At 36.6% G+C, this 15101-nt stretch overlaps 1 protein-coding gene across 5 annotated transcripts in view; it reads left to right on the forward strand.

The window, feature by feature from the left end:
* Window positions 1-3867: 3867 nt before the first annotated feature.
* The window catches only part of fnbp1l (formin binding protein 1-like), a 94751-nt gene continuing 83517 nt past the window's right edge, over window positions 3868-15101 (forward strand). For 4 of the 5 annotated variants that reach the window (XR_012383681.1, XR_012383682.1, XM_021478241.2 and 1 more), the window contains exon 1: window positions 3947-4082. Coding sequence is in view for 3 of the 5 variants with exons in the window: in XM_021478241.2 (XP_021333916.1) it covers window positions 4059-4082 (24 nt within the window). In the remaining 2 variants the exon portion in view is untranslated. 5 annotated transcript variants of the gene reach the window in all.

The following is a 15101-nucleotide window of genomic DNA, read 5'->3' on the forward strand; positions in this document are numbered from 1 at the left end:
TTTAAACTGAACTAAAAAAAGGAACACTTTAGGTACTAATATGTATCCTTGAAGTATTAACATGGACCTTTTAGGTACAAATTTGTACCTTTTGATAAGGTACCACCCCAGTGACAACTCACATACCTTTATTTCTGAGTGTAGTAACACTAATACTGAAATGGTTAAGGTGTTTTAGAATAACCAAACCAACATTTCAGATGTTTTCCCATGTTCTCGGCTTGCTGGTTTGTCCAATTACGCAAGTGGTGCTCGCTGCAGAGCCATTTGGGCGAGCTGAGCTCCAGCGAGGGGGAGCTTGAGCTTGAGCTCCACCTTTTTTGCACTTCTTCTACGAGTGATGTCACAGGGGTTAGGGGTGTTGTTGGTGTACGCATTAAAACAGCTTACAGGAGGAGGAGCGAGAGCTCATGCTCCCCCTCGCTGGAGCTCAGCTCTGCTCAAATGGCTCTGCAGCGAGCACCCTCTCATCACATGATCTCTTATAACAAAATCACGTGACTTTGTATTTATGCGTATGCTAAAATTTGTTTGGGTAAAAGTGTTTCCATCATAGTTTATGCATATTTTTATCGAATAAACAGTTTATCCTGTTCAGTGATGCGCATAGGTTTTATGGCCATTTTCAGTATGTATGCGCATCTTGGTGTTTGCATTTACTGTTTTTTTATGTGCATATACAAAATGCGCATAGAATAGGTGGATGGAAACGTAGCTATTGACATGACTGTATCATGTAAAGAGGAACAATTCTCCTGTAAGTAATGCTTTATAAGCCACACGAGGCGTCAGTGCAAAGCATGTTTTGTACTGTATTTTATTTGTCATATTCATCAAACATCAGTGCTTTTTCCATTTTGTTTCACTTTCCCGAATTTCGTTTTTGTCACTTTTATTTATTTATTGTTCTCCTTTTTATGTTGAAACCTGGAACTCACTTTTTTTTTTTATTTGTAAGGTCAGATTTTAAGTGCTGAAGAAATTTATATACCAAAGGCCACCTCTCAAGTCCTTCAAGTGCAATGAAAATGAAACACTCTTAATTTTGAATATGTGAATTTAACAGGGATTAAAAGGCAGAGGTTGACAGATTAACAGTATTTTTTCTGTTTTGTAAAAAGTATATTTTGTGTGATTCTAATTTAAAGCTCACTTTTAATAGTATATTACTGTGAAGTCCTTCCTCAGTGTTACACTTGATGTAAATAATGAATAAAGAAACTGTTGAAACAATATCGCTCTGGAAGTTTTATTATTTCATTTTTAAATTACTGATAACTTTATTTTGAATTTGGAATAATTAAGATGTGTACAGTGCTCGGCATATATGAGTACACCCCTCACAAATTTATCATTTAAGTTAATATTTTCTATAGGATGTTTTACAGTATTATATTTGTGCTTATACGTTTGATAAGTCAGTACTGAAGCCAAATCTTGAGCTTATCTAACAAAATAACTTATGATAATAATGCAAAATTAGTACACCCAAATTCATGTAATAGAAAAATATCCAACACAAGTTCAAAAAAAAAAAGATAAAAAAGGATAAATCAAGAGAAACAAGCAATTTATAAAAGTAATTTGAAATGTTGTAAGTTTTCTCCAATATTTTACATGTATTTGAATGCATTACCTTCCTATTTCTAAAGATGTTCTGTGATTAATATATTATTTAATAAATATATCCGTTTAAAAAATCTTTTGTTTAAATGCACCAAAATACATTGCCTATATAATTGCTGAGAAATGGATACAAATATTCATTTCCAAAATGGGGTGTATTCAATTATGCTGAGCACTGTACGTGTTTCTGAATAAAGTATCTTGACCAAAACTGCATTTATTTGATCAAAAGCAATAAAAAAAAAAACAATTCATCAAAAGTTTGATTTATTTTAGTCTGCATGAATGCAATAAATTCCCTAAGAGTGACTTTAAATACATGTATGATTTTAACATTTAATAAATGGTGGTGTTTTGAATATTTATAGCTCAATATAAAAGCTTGGAAAGATCATGGTTTCTACAAAATAATATACTATTCAAAATTGATATTACAAAATAAAAAGAATGACTGCAGCAAATAATCATACAAGAATTATTTTTCCACAGGATTGAGTAAAATTGAAGGAAGCATGTGGTTTCGGAAAAGTCAGCTTTTCCATTTTAAAATAAAAGCTATTATACAATTATTTTAATAGAATTATTTTATTATTTTATAGAATTAAAAAAATTTTCATTCATTCATTTTCCTTCAGCTCAGTCCCTGATTTATCGGGGTCGCCACAGCGGAATGAACCATCCGTTACTCTGGCATATGGTTTATGCTGCGGATGTCCTTCCAACAATAAAAAAGTTTTTGTGTTATTTATTTATTTTTAAATCGAATTAATGCCAAGTGACAGTGGGTAGTGTTGTTGCCTCACAGCAAGAAGTTTGCTGGGCCATTTGACAATTCTGTGTGGAGTTTGCATGTTCTCTCCGTGTTGGCGTAGGTTTCCTCCAGGTGCTCTATTTTCCCCCGCAGTCCAAAGACATGCGCTATAGGTGAATTGGCTATGCTAAATTGGCCGTATTGTATGAATGTGAACGAGAGTGTATGAATGTTTCCCAGTAATGGGTTGTAGCTGGAAGGGCATCTGCTGTGTAAAACATATGCTGGATAAGTTGGTGGTTCATTCCACTGTGGTGATCCTTGATGAAGAAAGGGACTAAGCCGAAGGAAAATTAATGAAGTAATGCAGCCTTGATGTCATACTTTTAATCAGTAGTAAATTGCACATTTTGTAATTAATTTAGGCTACATTTTATTTGCAAATACTTCAAATAATCCTGCCATTTATCCCGTTTTATCTTCACAAAGATATTCTGCACTTTTCTGTCATAAAATGTATAATTCATTAAATTATTAAAACAGAATAGTAGTATATCTTTGTAAACCGCATAACAGACCTACAGTGTGGGTTATGCATTAATGCGAGTTACGTAATAATATTACTTCTCCAAGTAACGAGTAATGCATTACTTTTAAAAATATAATTCAAGTTACTTTTTAGTTTAATAAATCAGCTTTTAAAAAATTATGTTGCTGAATTAAAATTAACCTATTTACCTTGAATCACTCAATGAGAAAATGCAGGAACAGACAGAAAGGAAGATAGCAGAGCCTTACATTTCTGCAATGGAAGTATTCATATTATTCTGAACACATTGAAGAAACGAAAAAGTGTCTTTACCCAGACATTCAGAGCAATAACTACAATGCCATCAAACCGTGATATTTTATCCAGGTTATTGTCACAATCTTATACCGGACCATGCCTCCTCAAAAGTAAACATAATGCATACTTACCATGAAAAATAACATTGAGGTAAAGTTGGCTTTATATTCACACATTCAGAATTTCTCCTTAATAAAATATTTTCAGAAAAGTATTCTTTGACGACACTGAATTGTGAAATTATATTAGCAGCCAATGATCAAAGTACAACATTGTTCACAGTCAAATAAATAGTGCTGTTGTTTTGAAGTCATACTTACATGTCAATTCAGACCAAATATTTAAAGTACCATGGTAAATAATATAGGGACTGTGTCGCAAGTTGTCACTGAACGAATGTGAGAATATAACACCAACTTTACCTCAGTAAAACTAACGCACCTTTTTTGGGAGTAACTCAATTTTGTAATGCGTTACTTTCAAAAGTAACATTCCCCAACACGGTATATCTATCAAACTCCTGCTGATTTAAGCGATGTAAAAATCTGGTTGTAAAATATGTGCTTTATTCTAGAAGATTGTTAGATATCCAAGATCTCTACGCACAAGATGTGGCGGATAGGAGGCGCTGTTGGACACAGACACATCCCTCCATTTCCCCGCGGCAGAGGCGCATTGTGTGTGTCGGAAATGGGAAAACCCTGAGCCGTGAGGTTGTCGCTGCTGGCTTCACTGGAGACTATAGAGAGTTACACGACGGCAGAGAGAGGGAAGAACAAGCAACCCTGGAGTTTTAAGCGGAGGAGACGTTAGTTCTTGGAGTTTTTTTTCGCCATGAGCTGGGGAACGGATCTTTGGGTAAGCGCACTTTTCCCATTGCTCGTTCCGTGTGGCCTTTTGTTCACTCACAAACAAGTCGCTTTTTAGCATGACTTCAGTAAAGGTGCCCTAATCGGACTGTCTGTGAATTCTCGACGTGTCCCGCTGGTTTGCTCTGCCAGTACACCTTTACCGCTTGAAATAATGAGAGAGTTTGAGACATTGTAACATTTGAGAACGTAACTACCAAGTTTTAATTGTACCACGCGTGACGTTCCTTATTATTCCAGTGACATTCCTAATCAAGCCGCAATCTTCAGGTTTCACACCCAGTTTCGATGACTAAGGTGGGAAGAGATGATCCTCGTATATAACCGAGATCACATGTATATAGTCACAAACACAGCATTTTCTCCCAACATTATGTTTCAATTGTTTCTTATATTGTTGACAGCCAATGTAGAATATGGTGATAACAATATATAACATGGGATGAATGTTCCAATGTGCATATATGTGTTGGTTGGATTTATACTTCATTTTCTTTAACGGGTTTGGAGCATTGGCAACACTGCTGCAGTTTGATCCCTCGTCTTTTATTGTCTGGGCTTGAAGTCTGCCATGTTCCGCTGACAAAACTGGCCTGCTTGGTAATGAATATACGTATCGTTTGGGTATAAGCTGAAATTTCGGGAGACAATGAAGCCCGTCGAGTGTGTGAGGGTCTGTTACAGGGGTGTTGCCCTTCAGATTGGGCTACTGGACAAAAAGCAGAGCAGAGGAGAGGATGTGTGACTGAGTGAGGTAGTGCTTGAAATATCCCATGCGTCGTCGTATTGTAGTTCTTGTTTAGACAAGGTGGTTTAATCGATGCTTCAGTTTTAACTCTTATTACTGTGTACTTGAAGTACTAATTTGGTAAACATCAAGAGTAATGACTTACATTTTGTTGTTGTTGAGTTCTAGTGAGTGAGTGAGAGGTAAAGTTGGTTTTATATTCACACATTCAGACTTTCTCATTATTAATATAATTTCAGAAAAGGATTCTTTGCAAATACCAAATAGGGAAGTCATATTAGTACCAAACACATACAACATTGTTCACAGTCAAATACATAGTGCTGAATAAATAAATAGTTTTGAAGTCATGCTTGCGTGTGATTTCAGACTGAATATTCAAAGTACCATGGGAAACAATGCAGGGACCGTGTCACAGGCTACTGAACAAATGTGCGCTATAAAACCAACTTTACCTCTATGTGAGATGGAGAGTTCTGGTTTTGGAGTTTTTTTGACAGTATAACTTGTTTGTTCTTCCCTTTCTGAGCAATTCCAGTGTTGTGGAATTTGACATTTGCAGTAAAAACTCCAAACATAATTTGACTAGGAGAGTATATGTTAACATTATATTGGAACATCTGTTTCTATTTTCCAAAACAACTAACCACAGAGTTGAGGGATCAGACAAATATCAATTTGGAGTAAGGCTGGGCATGTAACGATATTATAAAAAAACGCAAAAAAAATTTATGTCAATAACAAGGATTAGCCCTGGACCTTTTTTTTTTACTCTATTAATCTGAGAGCCGATCACACAGCAGAAATGTGCAACAATAGGAATCTAAAAGTTTGTTGATATTAGATATGTATTGAATTTTTTAGCCACCGAAAATTTATCGGCCGAAAATGTAATGCCTTTCAATGGACCCCCTAATTTTTGTGGTGTTGTCATTGTTGGGGAACTCATTTAAATCTGGAAGCATTTACATCTTATATTGAAATATATATCATTATCGTTTAATATGGAAAATAATTATCGAGATAGCAATTTTGCTAAATCCCCCAGCCCTAATCTGTAAAAGTTTTTTATATTTTAAATGAGGAAAATAAACATGTTATGCAACAAAAGAAACAGTGCTAATCAAAAGGATGAAAGTTGCTCTCTATTGAACAAAAATAATTTATTTTATTTTACTTTACATTTGTGCATTTATGAGAGAAAAAGCTTGATTGTTGATGCGACATCTCACCGTTATGGACGTGACAGATGTGAAATTGCCACTTGTGTGACATTGGTAAATCAAATATAATTGTTTATAAATATTTATAGAGACATTTTTTGAGTATTTTTACAGTACAGTAAAATACAACGCTAAGCAAAAACTTGGAAAGGGTTTCGCTATTTTGGTCAACTTTTTTTCTTGGCAAGATTGACATTTCCATAGAATTGCTCTTAAAGTTAACTACATTATTAACCGATTGACGGCTTCTTTCACTCCTCATATTTTCAGGCTGGTCAGGTTTATTAATTAGCTGACCATATTCCAAAATAAATCATGACCACTTAACAAAATACTTTTCCCAATATTGAATAATAAATACTTTAAATTTTACCATCCGCTAGATGTCAGTGAATTTTTGTTCTGCAGAACATTTAAGAAAGATTTTTCCTTGGTGATTCATAAAATGCAATAGCCATCTTTAGTTTGAGAGTCCAAAAAAAATACCAATTTAAGCTCATATGAGCAGCTGGTAGCATGTTTGTGGTTGTCTGTCTGCATGAAGCACCTTCATGCTAGTCTAAATCAGTACTACTGTCGTTCATTCATTAATTTTCTTTTGGCTTAGTCTCTTTATTCAACAGGGGACGTCACAGCGGATTAAACCGCCAACTTATCCAGCATATGTTTTACACAGCGAATGCCTTTCCAGCTGCAACCTAGTACTGGGAAACACCCATACACACTTTTCACACTCACACTCACACTGCCAATTTAGTTAATTCAATTCACCTGTTGTGCATGTATTTGGGCTGTGGGGGAAACAGGAGCACCTGGAGGAAACCCACGCCAACACGGAGAGAACATGCAAACTCCACACAGAAATGCCAACTGACCGAACCAGCGCCCTTCTTGCTGTGAGGCGATAGTGCTAACCACTGAGCCATCATTATGCCCCAGAGCTACTGTATTATTTAAATATTAAAACTTCTTCATTCTTCTATTCACATGCACACTCGTTTAGACATTTTTTAAAACAATACAAATGACTTTCATGCTAGTTGTTCTTTAACCAGCATTGTAAGGACTTGAGCCTCGGATGTGTTTAATGTGTAGTTTTAATAAGATCGCAATTGTGAGCCCTGAACGCTTGGTTAGACTAAAGCAAACTGAGCAAATTATACTGTCAAATGCACATTTCATTTGTTAGACTAAACAGAATCCAGATCTTACACATGTGGTTGGATTTTTGGTGTTGGACATCTGATACTCTCAGTTCTCCTTACATTTGGCTCGATCTTAATTTCTCGTACCGTAAATCCCTTATGCTGTGAAATATGGCATATCCTGCTCAGTTGCAGTGGTCTTTTGTAGATCGTATTTATCTGTAATCCTTTGACAAATCCCTTTGTACTTGGAACATGCTGAATAATCATGTTGCCTGCTTGTCTCATGGCGCATGTCTTTTCAGTCATAAAATGTGAATGTTTTTTCCAGCCTTAGCCTTGGCTCTGATGAATGAAATGCCATTCTATCCTTTAAAAGCTTGTGCACTTTCTGTCACTGGTATCCTTAAATGCACTCTTTGTTAGACTCGCTTGTGCTCTATTAAGAGTCATGTAAACTCAATTAACATGTTTTATATTGTCCATTATCTGTGAAGTGTTGATAAATGAATGGCGTGACTCCTCTGGTACTAGTGAAAGGTGTAAACCAATCACACCCAAATGTAACAAACAAGAAAATGCCGCGTGCACAAAACTCTGAATGGCTGCACAAGATGGCTTGTTAGTATCTTGTGTAGTATCTTATCAAGCGCTTTTGAAAAGTGCTAAGAATGTGGTTATGTGTTCATGTGGGTAAACTTGAGTTTGTTTAGGGATTTAGAGTTTGGTTTAAACTCATTTTGACATTTGTTGTAAAAACTAAAAACAAATTCACGGAGAAAATAGATGTTAACATTATACTGAAACGTCCGAAACAACCCAGCAAACAATATAGTGTTTAATGGACAACTAATAGACATCTAAACATGGACAGCTTGGCTAAAACAAGGCTACTCTTGAGCTGTCAGTGAAAATCTGATAGATGTCCAAGAATAGACCGAAACTAGACTAGTTGTCAAATAAACAGATTACACAGACTTTATATGTGTAGTCATTCATTTATGACTAGTCTAGTTTTGGCCTATTCTTAGACGTCTGTTGGATTTTCACTGTCAGCCCAAATTTAGCCGTGTTTTAGCCAAGATGTCTAAGCTTAGACGTCTATTATACATCTGTTGACATCTTTAAAACAATGACAATGACATCTTTAAAAAAAAAAAAAAAAGCTTGCTGTGAACTAATATTAAAGAATCATTATGAATGTGACCGATGTGAAATTATCTCTTGAGTGACTTTGGTAAATCAAATATAATTGTTTAAAAGCAGTGACTGAGACATTTTTGAGTATTTTTACAGTACATTATATTCCAAGCCTTAGCCAACAACGTAAAAAGGATTTGACTATTTTGGCAAAAGCATTTTTTTTTTTTGCATGGGAAGGTTGATATTTCATGGAAATGCTCACGTGCCAACATTCTGGTAGACCAGGGAGAGCTTGATTTGCTAGCCCAGGTATTGTCTGATTGGGGTTGAAACTAAAATTTGCCGGACAATGGACCTCCAGGACCGTTATGGGGAACCTCTGCGGTATACCACTGATGTTGACATAATCTGCATCCAAAATTGCATACTTCCATAATATATAGTTGGCTAAAACAGTGGTAGAGCAGAGTAGTATGTCCGAATTCATAGAATTTTAAAAACAGTATGTGAGAAGTACCCAGATGACCTACTACTTGCGGTGAGATTCTGAAGCACGCATCGGATTGGCGATACACTATCTCATGGTGCACCGCGAGAGAATTCATGAATTGGAGTAAAGCGACACAACTGATGCGGTTAGGTCATGTGATTATGACAAAAGGGCAGATGTAGCGAGTCTGAGTTCCATTCATACTGCTCGCATTCATACTGTATAGAACGTACATTTCTAACAGCTAAGTAGTATGTTTAAATTCTAATGCAGTACTTACTGAGTAGTAGGTGATTTCGGATGCAGTATAGACATTGCTACCACCGGCGCAGTTATCAAGAACACAACTTTGAGATGACAAATCCTTGGAGATGTGAAAATTTCTTCAATTGTGTTTGGTGAAAAGTTTCATATAAGATCTGGCAACTTCACAAACATGGACAAAAAGTGATTTTTCATAACTAGACCTCATAACTAGAATATATAACGAGTTTTCCAAGAGAAATAACAAAACGGGAGGGTGGCGGGCGATGGGTGTTAAATACAGAAGACTTCTGGGAAAAAGAGAAACGTTGGCAGCTATGGTCATTCATTAATTAATTAATTCATTCATTCATTCTTTTTCCTCTTGTCTTTATTTCAGAGGTCACCACAGTGGAATAAACTGCCAACTATTCCACACAGCTATTTTACACAGTAGATATCCTTCTAGCCACAATACAGTACTGGGAAACACAGATACACACACACACACACACACACACACACGCGCTAATACACTACAGCCAATTTAGTTTACTCCGTTCACCTATAGCGCATGTCTTTGGACTGTGGGGGAAGCCAGAGCACTCAGAGGAAACCCATGGCAACACCGAGAGAACATGCATATTCCACACAGAAATGTCACTGGCCAAACCTGCGACCTTGCTGTGAGGTGACAGTGCTAACCACTGAGCCATCATGTCGCCCAAAAGCTCTGTTAAACGATCTAATTTAAATACAGGATCTATTCTGAGCTTTGAGAATAATTTCAGGATGGTTAAAAAGGTAAAATCAAGGATTTTTTTCTACCACCCCTTCTATTAGCTCAGTTTTCTTGATGAGTTTTTGTTTTGACATTTCGTCACCTTAGAATTATAAGGTTCTATCTGACATTTTTGTCAAAAGTGAGTTATTGTACATATTATACATATTCTTATTAATTGACAACTTATTTACATTATACAATGTTTTTTTATAAGTTCTTTACATTTTAAGACTTTTTATTTTAAAAACAAATGTTATACACATACTGTATGCTTTGTCATTCAGAAAGCAGATAGAACCTTACAATTCCAAGGTGACGATACGTATGATGACAGTTCTGATGGTTTGTACGGTATGATTAATTTTCTGATCTTGAATGGATGCAACTGTTAACAGGCCCGGCTTGTGGTGATTCAGCTCTTTGTAGAGCAGACTGGTTAGACCTGTTACAGCGCTTAGAGAGTAATTGTTTAGTTCATGCATGTTTTCGTGCTCTGTAGTGTTTTGGGTTTCATTTTTGGATTGAATAGGCCAATGTCATCCAGCGAGCGAGTATAGATGAAACCCATTTCTTGTCCATTGAAATGCAGGATGATTATAATACTCAACATTTTTAAAGTGCAGGTTGACTTTTCAGAGGCCTTTTCTCTAGCATTCTAATTGGCTAAAGAAAATACTGAAAATGTAAAAATGTCTATTTCCCGCTAATATTTGAGCGCTACTGAGCACAAAAACATCGTCATTTGCCAATGTGTTTACATGCTCAACAGAAATGACTGTGACTTGGTCGTGAAGGTAATCTGTTCACGATCGTTTTAAAGTCACGTCGATCAGCTGGTTTGTCTATAAGCTGACATATGAGCTATCTGCCGTGTCCCTGTATCTGTGGTTAGATGCAGTACACAGCAGTGAGTTCGGTAAACTGATTAAATAGAACATCTCAGTGCTCATCAGTTAATCATTGCATCATTAATCTGCTGTTATTATTTGTAGCTTTAGGTGGTTTCTAAAAGAAAATCTGTTTGCGTGCTTTTCATTCTTTCATCTTCAGCGCTTTAAATTTTCATGGCTGTAGTTTTTTGTCACCTGAAAGCAGAAAGCATTGACTGAATGATTGACAGTAGATATTAACCAATCCATTCGTGTTCGGTTTTAGAGCAGTGCGCCAATCAGAAGAGATTGAAGGCAGGGCAAGCACTGCAGGATTTGTTTACTGTAGAAAGTTGACATGATCATTGTTTTAAACTATTCCTAAGCACTGCGTTCCACGCTTTTAGGTGCAAAGATGCATTCTGCCTGAATGTCTCCTAAATCTGTGCATCCGGTGAAGATCAAAACCAGTTGTCAGGCGCAAACATTCATTGCTGTCAGCAAAATTTTCATAAAGCTTTTTAGCTTTTGTGTGGATAATTTTGGCTTTGGTTTCTTGTTGAAACTCACACTGCTAGCGATTAAAGGATTTATGTTAATTTGGCGAGTTGAACGTATTCTGTACTGTACAGGAGACACGGAGGAGACTGATTGACAGTGGTCTACAGCCAATCAGTATGCAGAACACAATGTGCTATAAAAAAGAAAAAGAAAAAAAGTGTCAAATTGCAAAAAAATAAAAAATAAAAAAAAAATCTGCAAAAATGCGAGGGCCGCAAAACGTGAAGCGCGTTAAAGTGAGGGAGCAAAACATCTTTTTCTGTAACCGTCTATTGATATTTCTCTCAGTGACACAGTTCAAAGCTTTACAGTTGAGGTGCGCAGATTGCTGTGAACTACTGGGATACCTGCAGTTCAGTCAGGTGAGACTCTGGCAGGTCAGTATTACTGTGTGCCAAGACTGCCGTCGCTGCTAATATGCCAGAAGAGCTATAGACCTAAACACATCCTTTGAACATAGTCGTGGGAAAAGAGTAGGTCAGGAAACAATTTGTTTGAACCTTTGACCCCCAACATTAAGTATGTCATTCCAGAGCTTTCCGATGTTTATTGGCATGTGTGAGTAATGTTTCGCTTACATACAACATGTGTCTGTGTTGAGAGAACCAGTTTGTGCCCTTGTTATCATTGACCCATTTTCAGCAGAATGAATGCTGATCGTGAATTGATAACTCTGCTTCTGCTTTTATAGGGTGTTAAAAAGATCATTGTTTAGTTCTGTGACTTGTCACTGGAGTTCTGGATGAATTTTTTTCATGTCATGAATATTTTAAATAGTTGATAGTTGCTTCTGGTCACTTTTCCCAACAGCGGTTTTGGATTTTTTTAAATATTCTGTTCTGTTTATGCTCTGGTCAGAACAAACCTCTTAAAACTGGTTCACAGTATCCTGCTTAAACACAAGCTATTGGTTATGTTTGGTTACAGAGTGAATATCCACACACAATTGGATCTTTGTAGCATGTAAAGCTCATTCTTGGCTCTCTCTTCGGCCCCTGGCGCTCTTTGAAAGACCAACAGCTGGGTGCAAATGTCCGTTCATATCATGCAACAAAGATTAATTTAGTTTTGAGGTCCGTGTTATCGTAACCAAGGGTGCGTTGCTTATTTTTCTGCAGGAATTGACTAATTGGTCCATCAAACCTTGGGATGCAACCAATTTTTTTTGCATTGCACACAGCCAGTATTTATGGAGCACGACTCGCACAAACAAGTTCTGTGCTCCTTGGCCCGGAACCGGAGTTTGAAAAACCGGCAGAACGTCCTGTGATCTTCTCCACCAAACCCCTACATAATGGCCGTCCAAAAATAGCTGTTCTCTGAAGCTCTCCTTTGTCCTCTTGCATTATTTAGGTGGCCTCATCAGAAACAATTAGCCCAGGTTGAAAACTTGTGTTCAGTTTGGTGCCACTATAGACTCCATTGTTTTGTATAAACAGCGCCACATTTTGGTCATAAATTAATGTCTCTGTACCATGAATTAGCCCTGTGATATCTGTAATGCAGAAAACATGGAAGGACTATTAAATATAAATATTGATATATGATATTGACTATAAATATGATTATTTTCATAGCTTTGAACATTACTGTACAGTCGAAATGTTGCAGAATTTGTCAAATTTTAAATAATTCTATTCTACTTATAATAAGTCTGATGTTGGATTATGTTTGAGATATTTGCTTGCAATCTGTCATTGACAACATTATTAGACCATTTAATTCACTGGTAAAATCATCATTATATAGGCTAGAGTAGTTATACTGACACTGTAAACATTTATTTTCATGTACAACTGTGTGTTTACTATGAAAGAAAAAACATATCAAATGCTTGTTGCAGTCAGAACTCTAAAATGCGATATGATTGTTTAAATGATGTGCACGCTTTCAGTTTCATTTTCACTGCTAAGTTCTGTTCATACTTGATGCCCAGCACCCAAACGATCCTTCTGTGCCACAAACTCAATATTATTTACAACTTCATTACCTGTTACTCACAGCAGGTTCTGTTCACTAAAGGAGTCGCACACCTGTCTATCATTAAGTAGGGCGCGCGCCCGCACTACAGCTTACGGTCAGCAGCTCACATCACGTGTGATTTCCCAGCCGCAAATACAGCATTATATATAGACATAAATTACATTTTTAGGTAAATTCTACCTTATAAATACAGTATGTGACTCAACATCATTTGGAGGTGTCCATGTTGCAGAGCAATGTATGTGAAAGAATGAAAAGACTCGTGCAGCTTTGCTTCTCCCCTGAACTTGAAAATATGATTGGCAGAATCAGAAAATGCTGAATTAAGATTGTCTGGGGGGTCGAATCGAGATGGCGATCTTTTTACGATTAATTGTGCATCTCTATTTAGGAGTCACAATACTGGAACCTTAGGTTTAAGGCGGCACTTATGTCTCATCACAAAGGGGCAAACATAACTGATATTTAGCCTACAATCTTTGCACAGCCTACAGTTTGATCTGTTATCGCGCTCTTTTGGTAGTACTCAATTTAAATGTGAGATTTTGGAAACCAGATCTAAATTTAGTGTGAACTGTAGCTGGTAAACAAAGGCTGAATATATGGCGGGAACGGAATAAAATCTTGCTGGAGCAGGCAATTACTCTCTACTTTGAGGCATATATTCTCAATGAGCCTGGAAGATAAGTCTTTTCAAATATGAAGTCTGCATGTTCTTTGTGAATGAATCCTGCAGTTTTTGAAGCTACACACTAGGGTGGTTAAAACTTCAGTACCATTCGAATTTAAAGTAGATCAGCTACATTATCAGATCAGCTGATCACCGTTGCTCACCAGTCATATATGTTGAGCATGTGAACTCAATGACCAGTCAGCTGTGTTTAAGAATGCTCTCAAATGTTAGCGGTTAAAAAGGACGTTTCAAAAATTTAAGTACCAATTGGTACTATAGTCAATAACTTTGACAACCCTACGAGACGCATTTACAAGGTGTGAGTTTACTCTCTAGACCTGATTTGAGAGTCACTTCACAAGCATTTTACTATTTAGTTTGAGAAAAACTATCTTCATGTTGTGCACACAAAGGCTCAAGTGCCATCCCAACAACCCTTCAACACATTCACATTAAAGTTTGGTTTAACTTTTATTATGATAGAAATATAATCCTAACATTGTGTGAAAAAAAATTAAAGCAGCTTCAACTAATTATTTTTTACTAAGTAGACTTTTACGCTGGCTCAGTGGTTTGCATTGTCGCCTCACAGCAAGAAGGTCGCTGGTTTGAGTCCTGACTGGGCCAGTTGGCATTTCTGTGTAGAGTTTGCATGCTCTCCCCGTGTTGGCGTGGTGTCTGCTGCGTAAATCATATGCTGGAAAAGTTGGCGGTTAATTCCACTGGTGCGACCCCTGATAATCAAAGACTAAGCCAAAGGAAAATGAAATGATAAATAAGTAGACTCTCAGATTTCTCACATTCACTAAATGTTTTGTTTTTATTTTTTTAGTTGAACTGAACCTGGTTTAAAAACAATATTTGCTGTGTTTGTGGTTATTAGTCCTGTGAACGTTTTAAAGAAAGATAAAAGGAAAAGGATTAATACTACCCATACGAAGTATTAGTGTTGCTTTATTTTAAGATGAACTAGACAAAACGGACCATTTTGGTTTGGGAGTTTTTAAGAGTCACTTGTCACGTGATGTCTGAGATGCTACATTTACAGGAGAAGTGGAGTTTTTTTTTCTTTTTGGTTGGGTATTTAATACCTCTTACTCATTTCCTTTAGTAGAGTAAATTTGGACCCACTCTACCCGCATGAAT

This window comes from Danio rerio, chromosome 8 (assembly GCF_049306965.1).
Source record: "Danio rerio strain Tuebingen ecotype United States chromosome 8, GRCz12tu, whole genome shotgun sequence".
Lineage (NCBI taxonomy): Eukaryota > Metazoa > Chordata > Actinopteri > Cypriniformes > Danionidae > Danio > Danio rerio.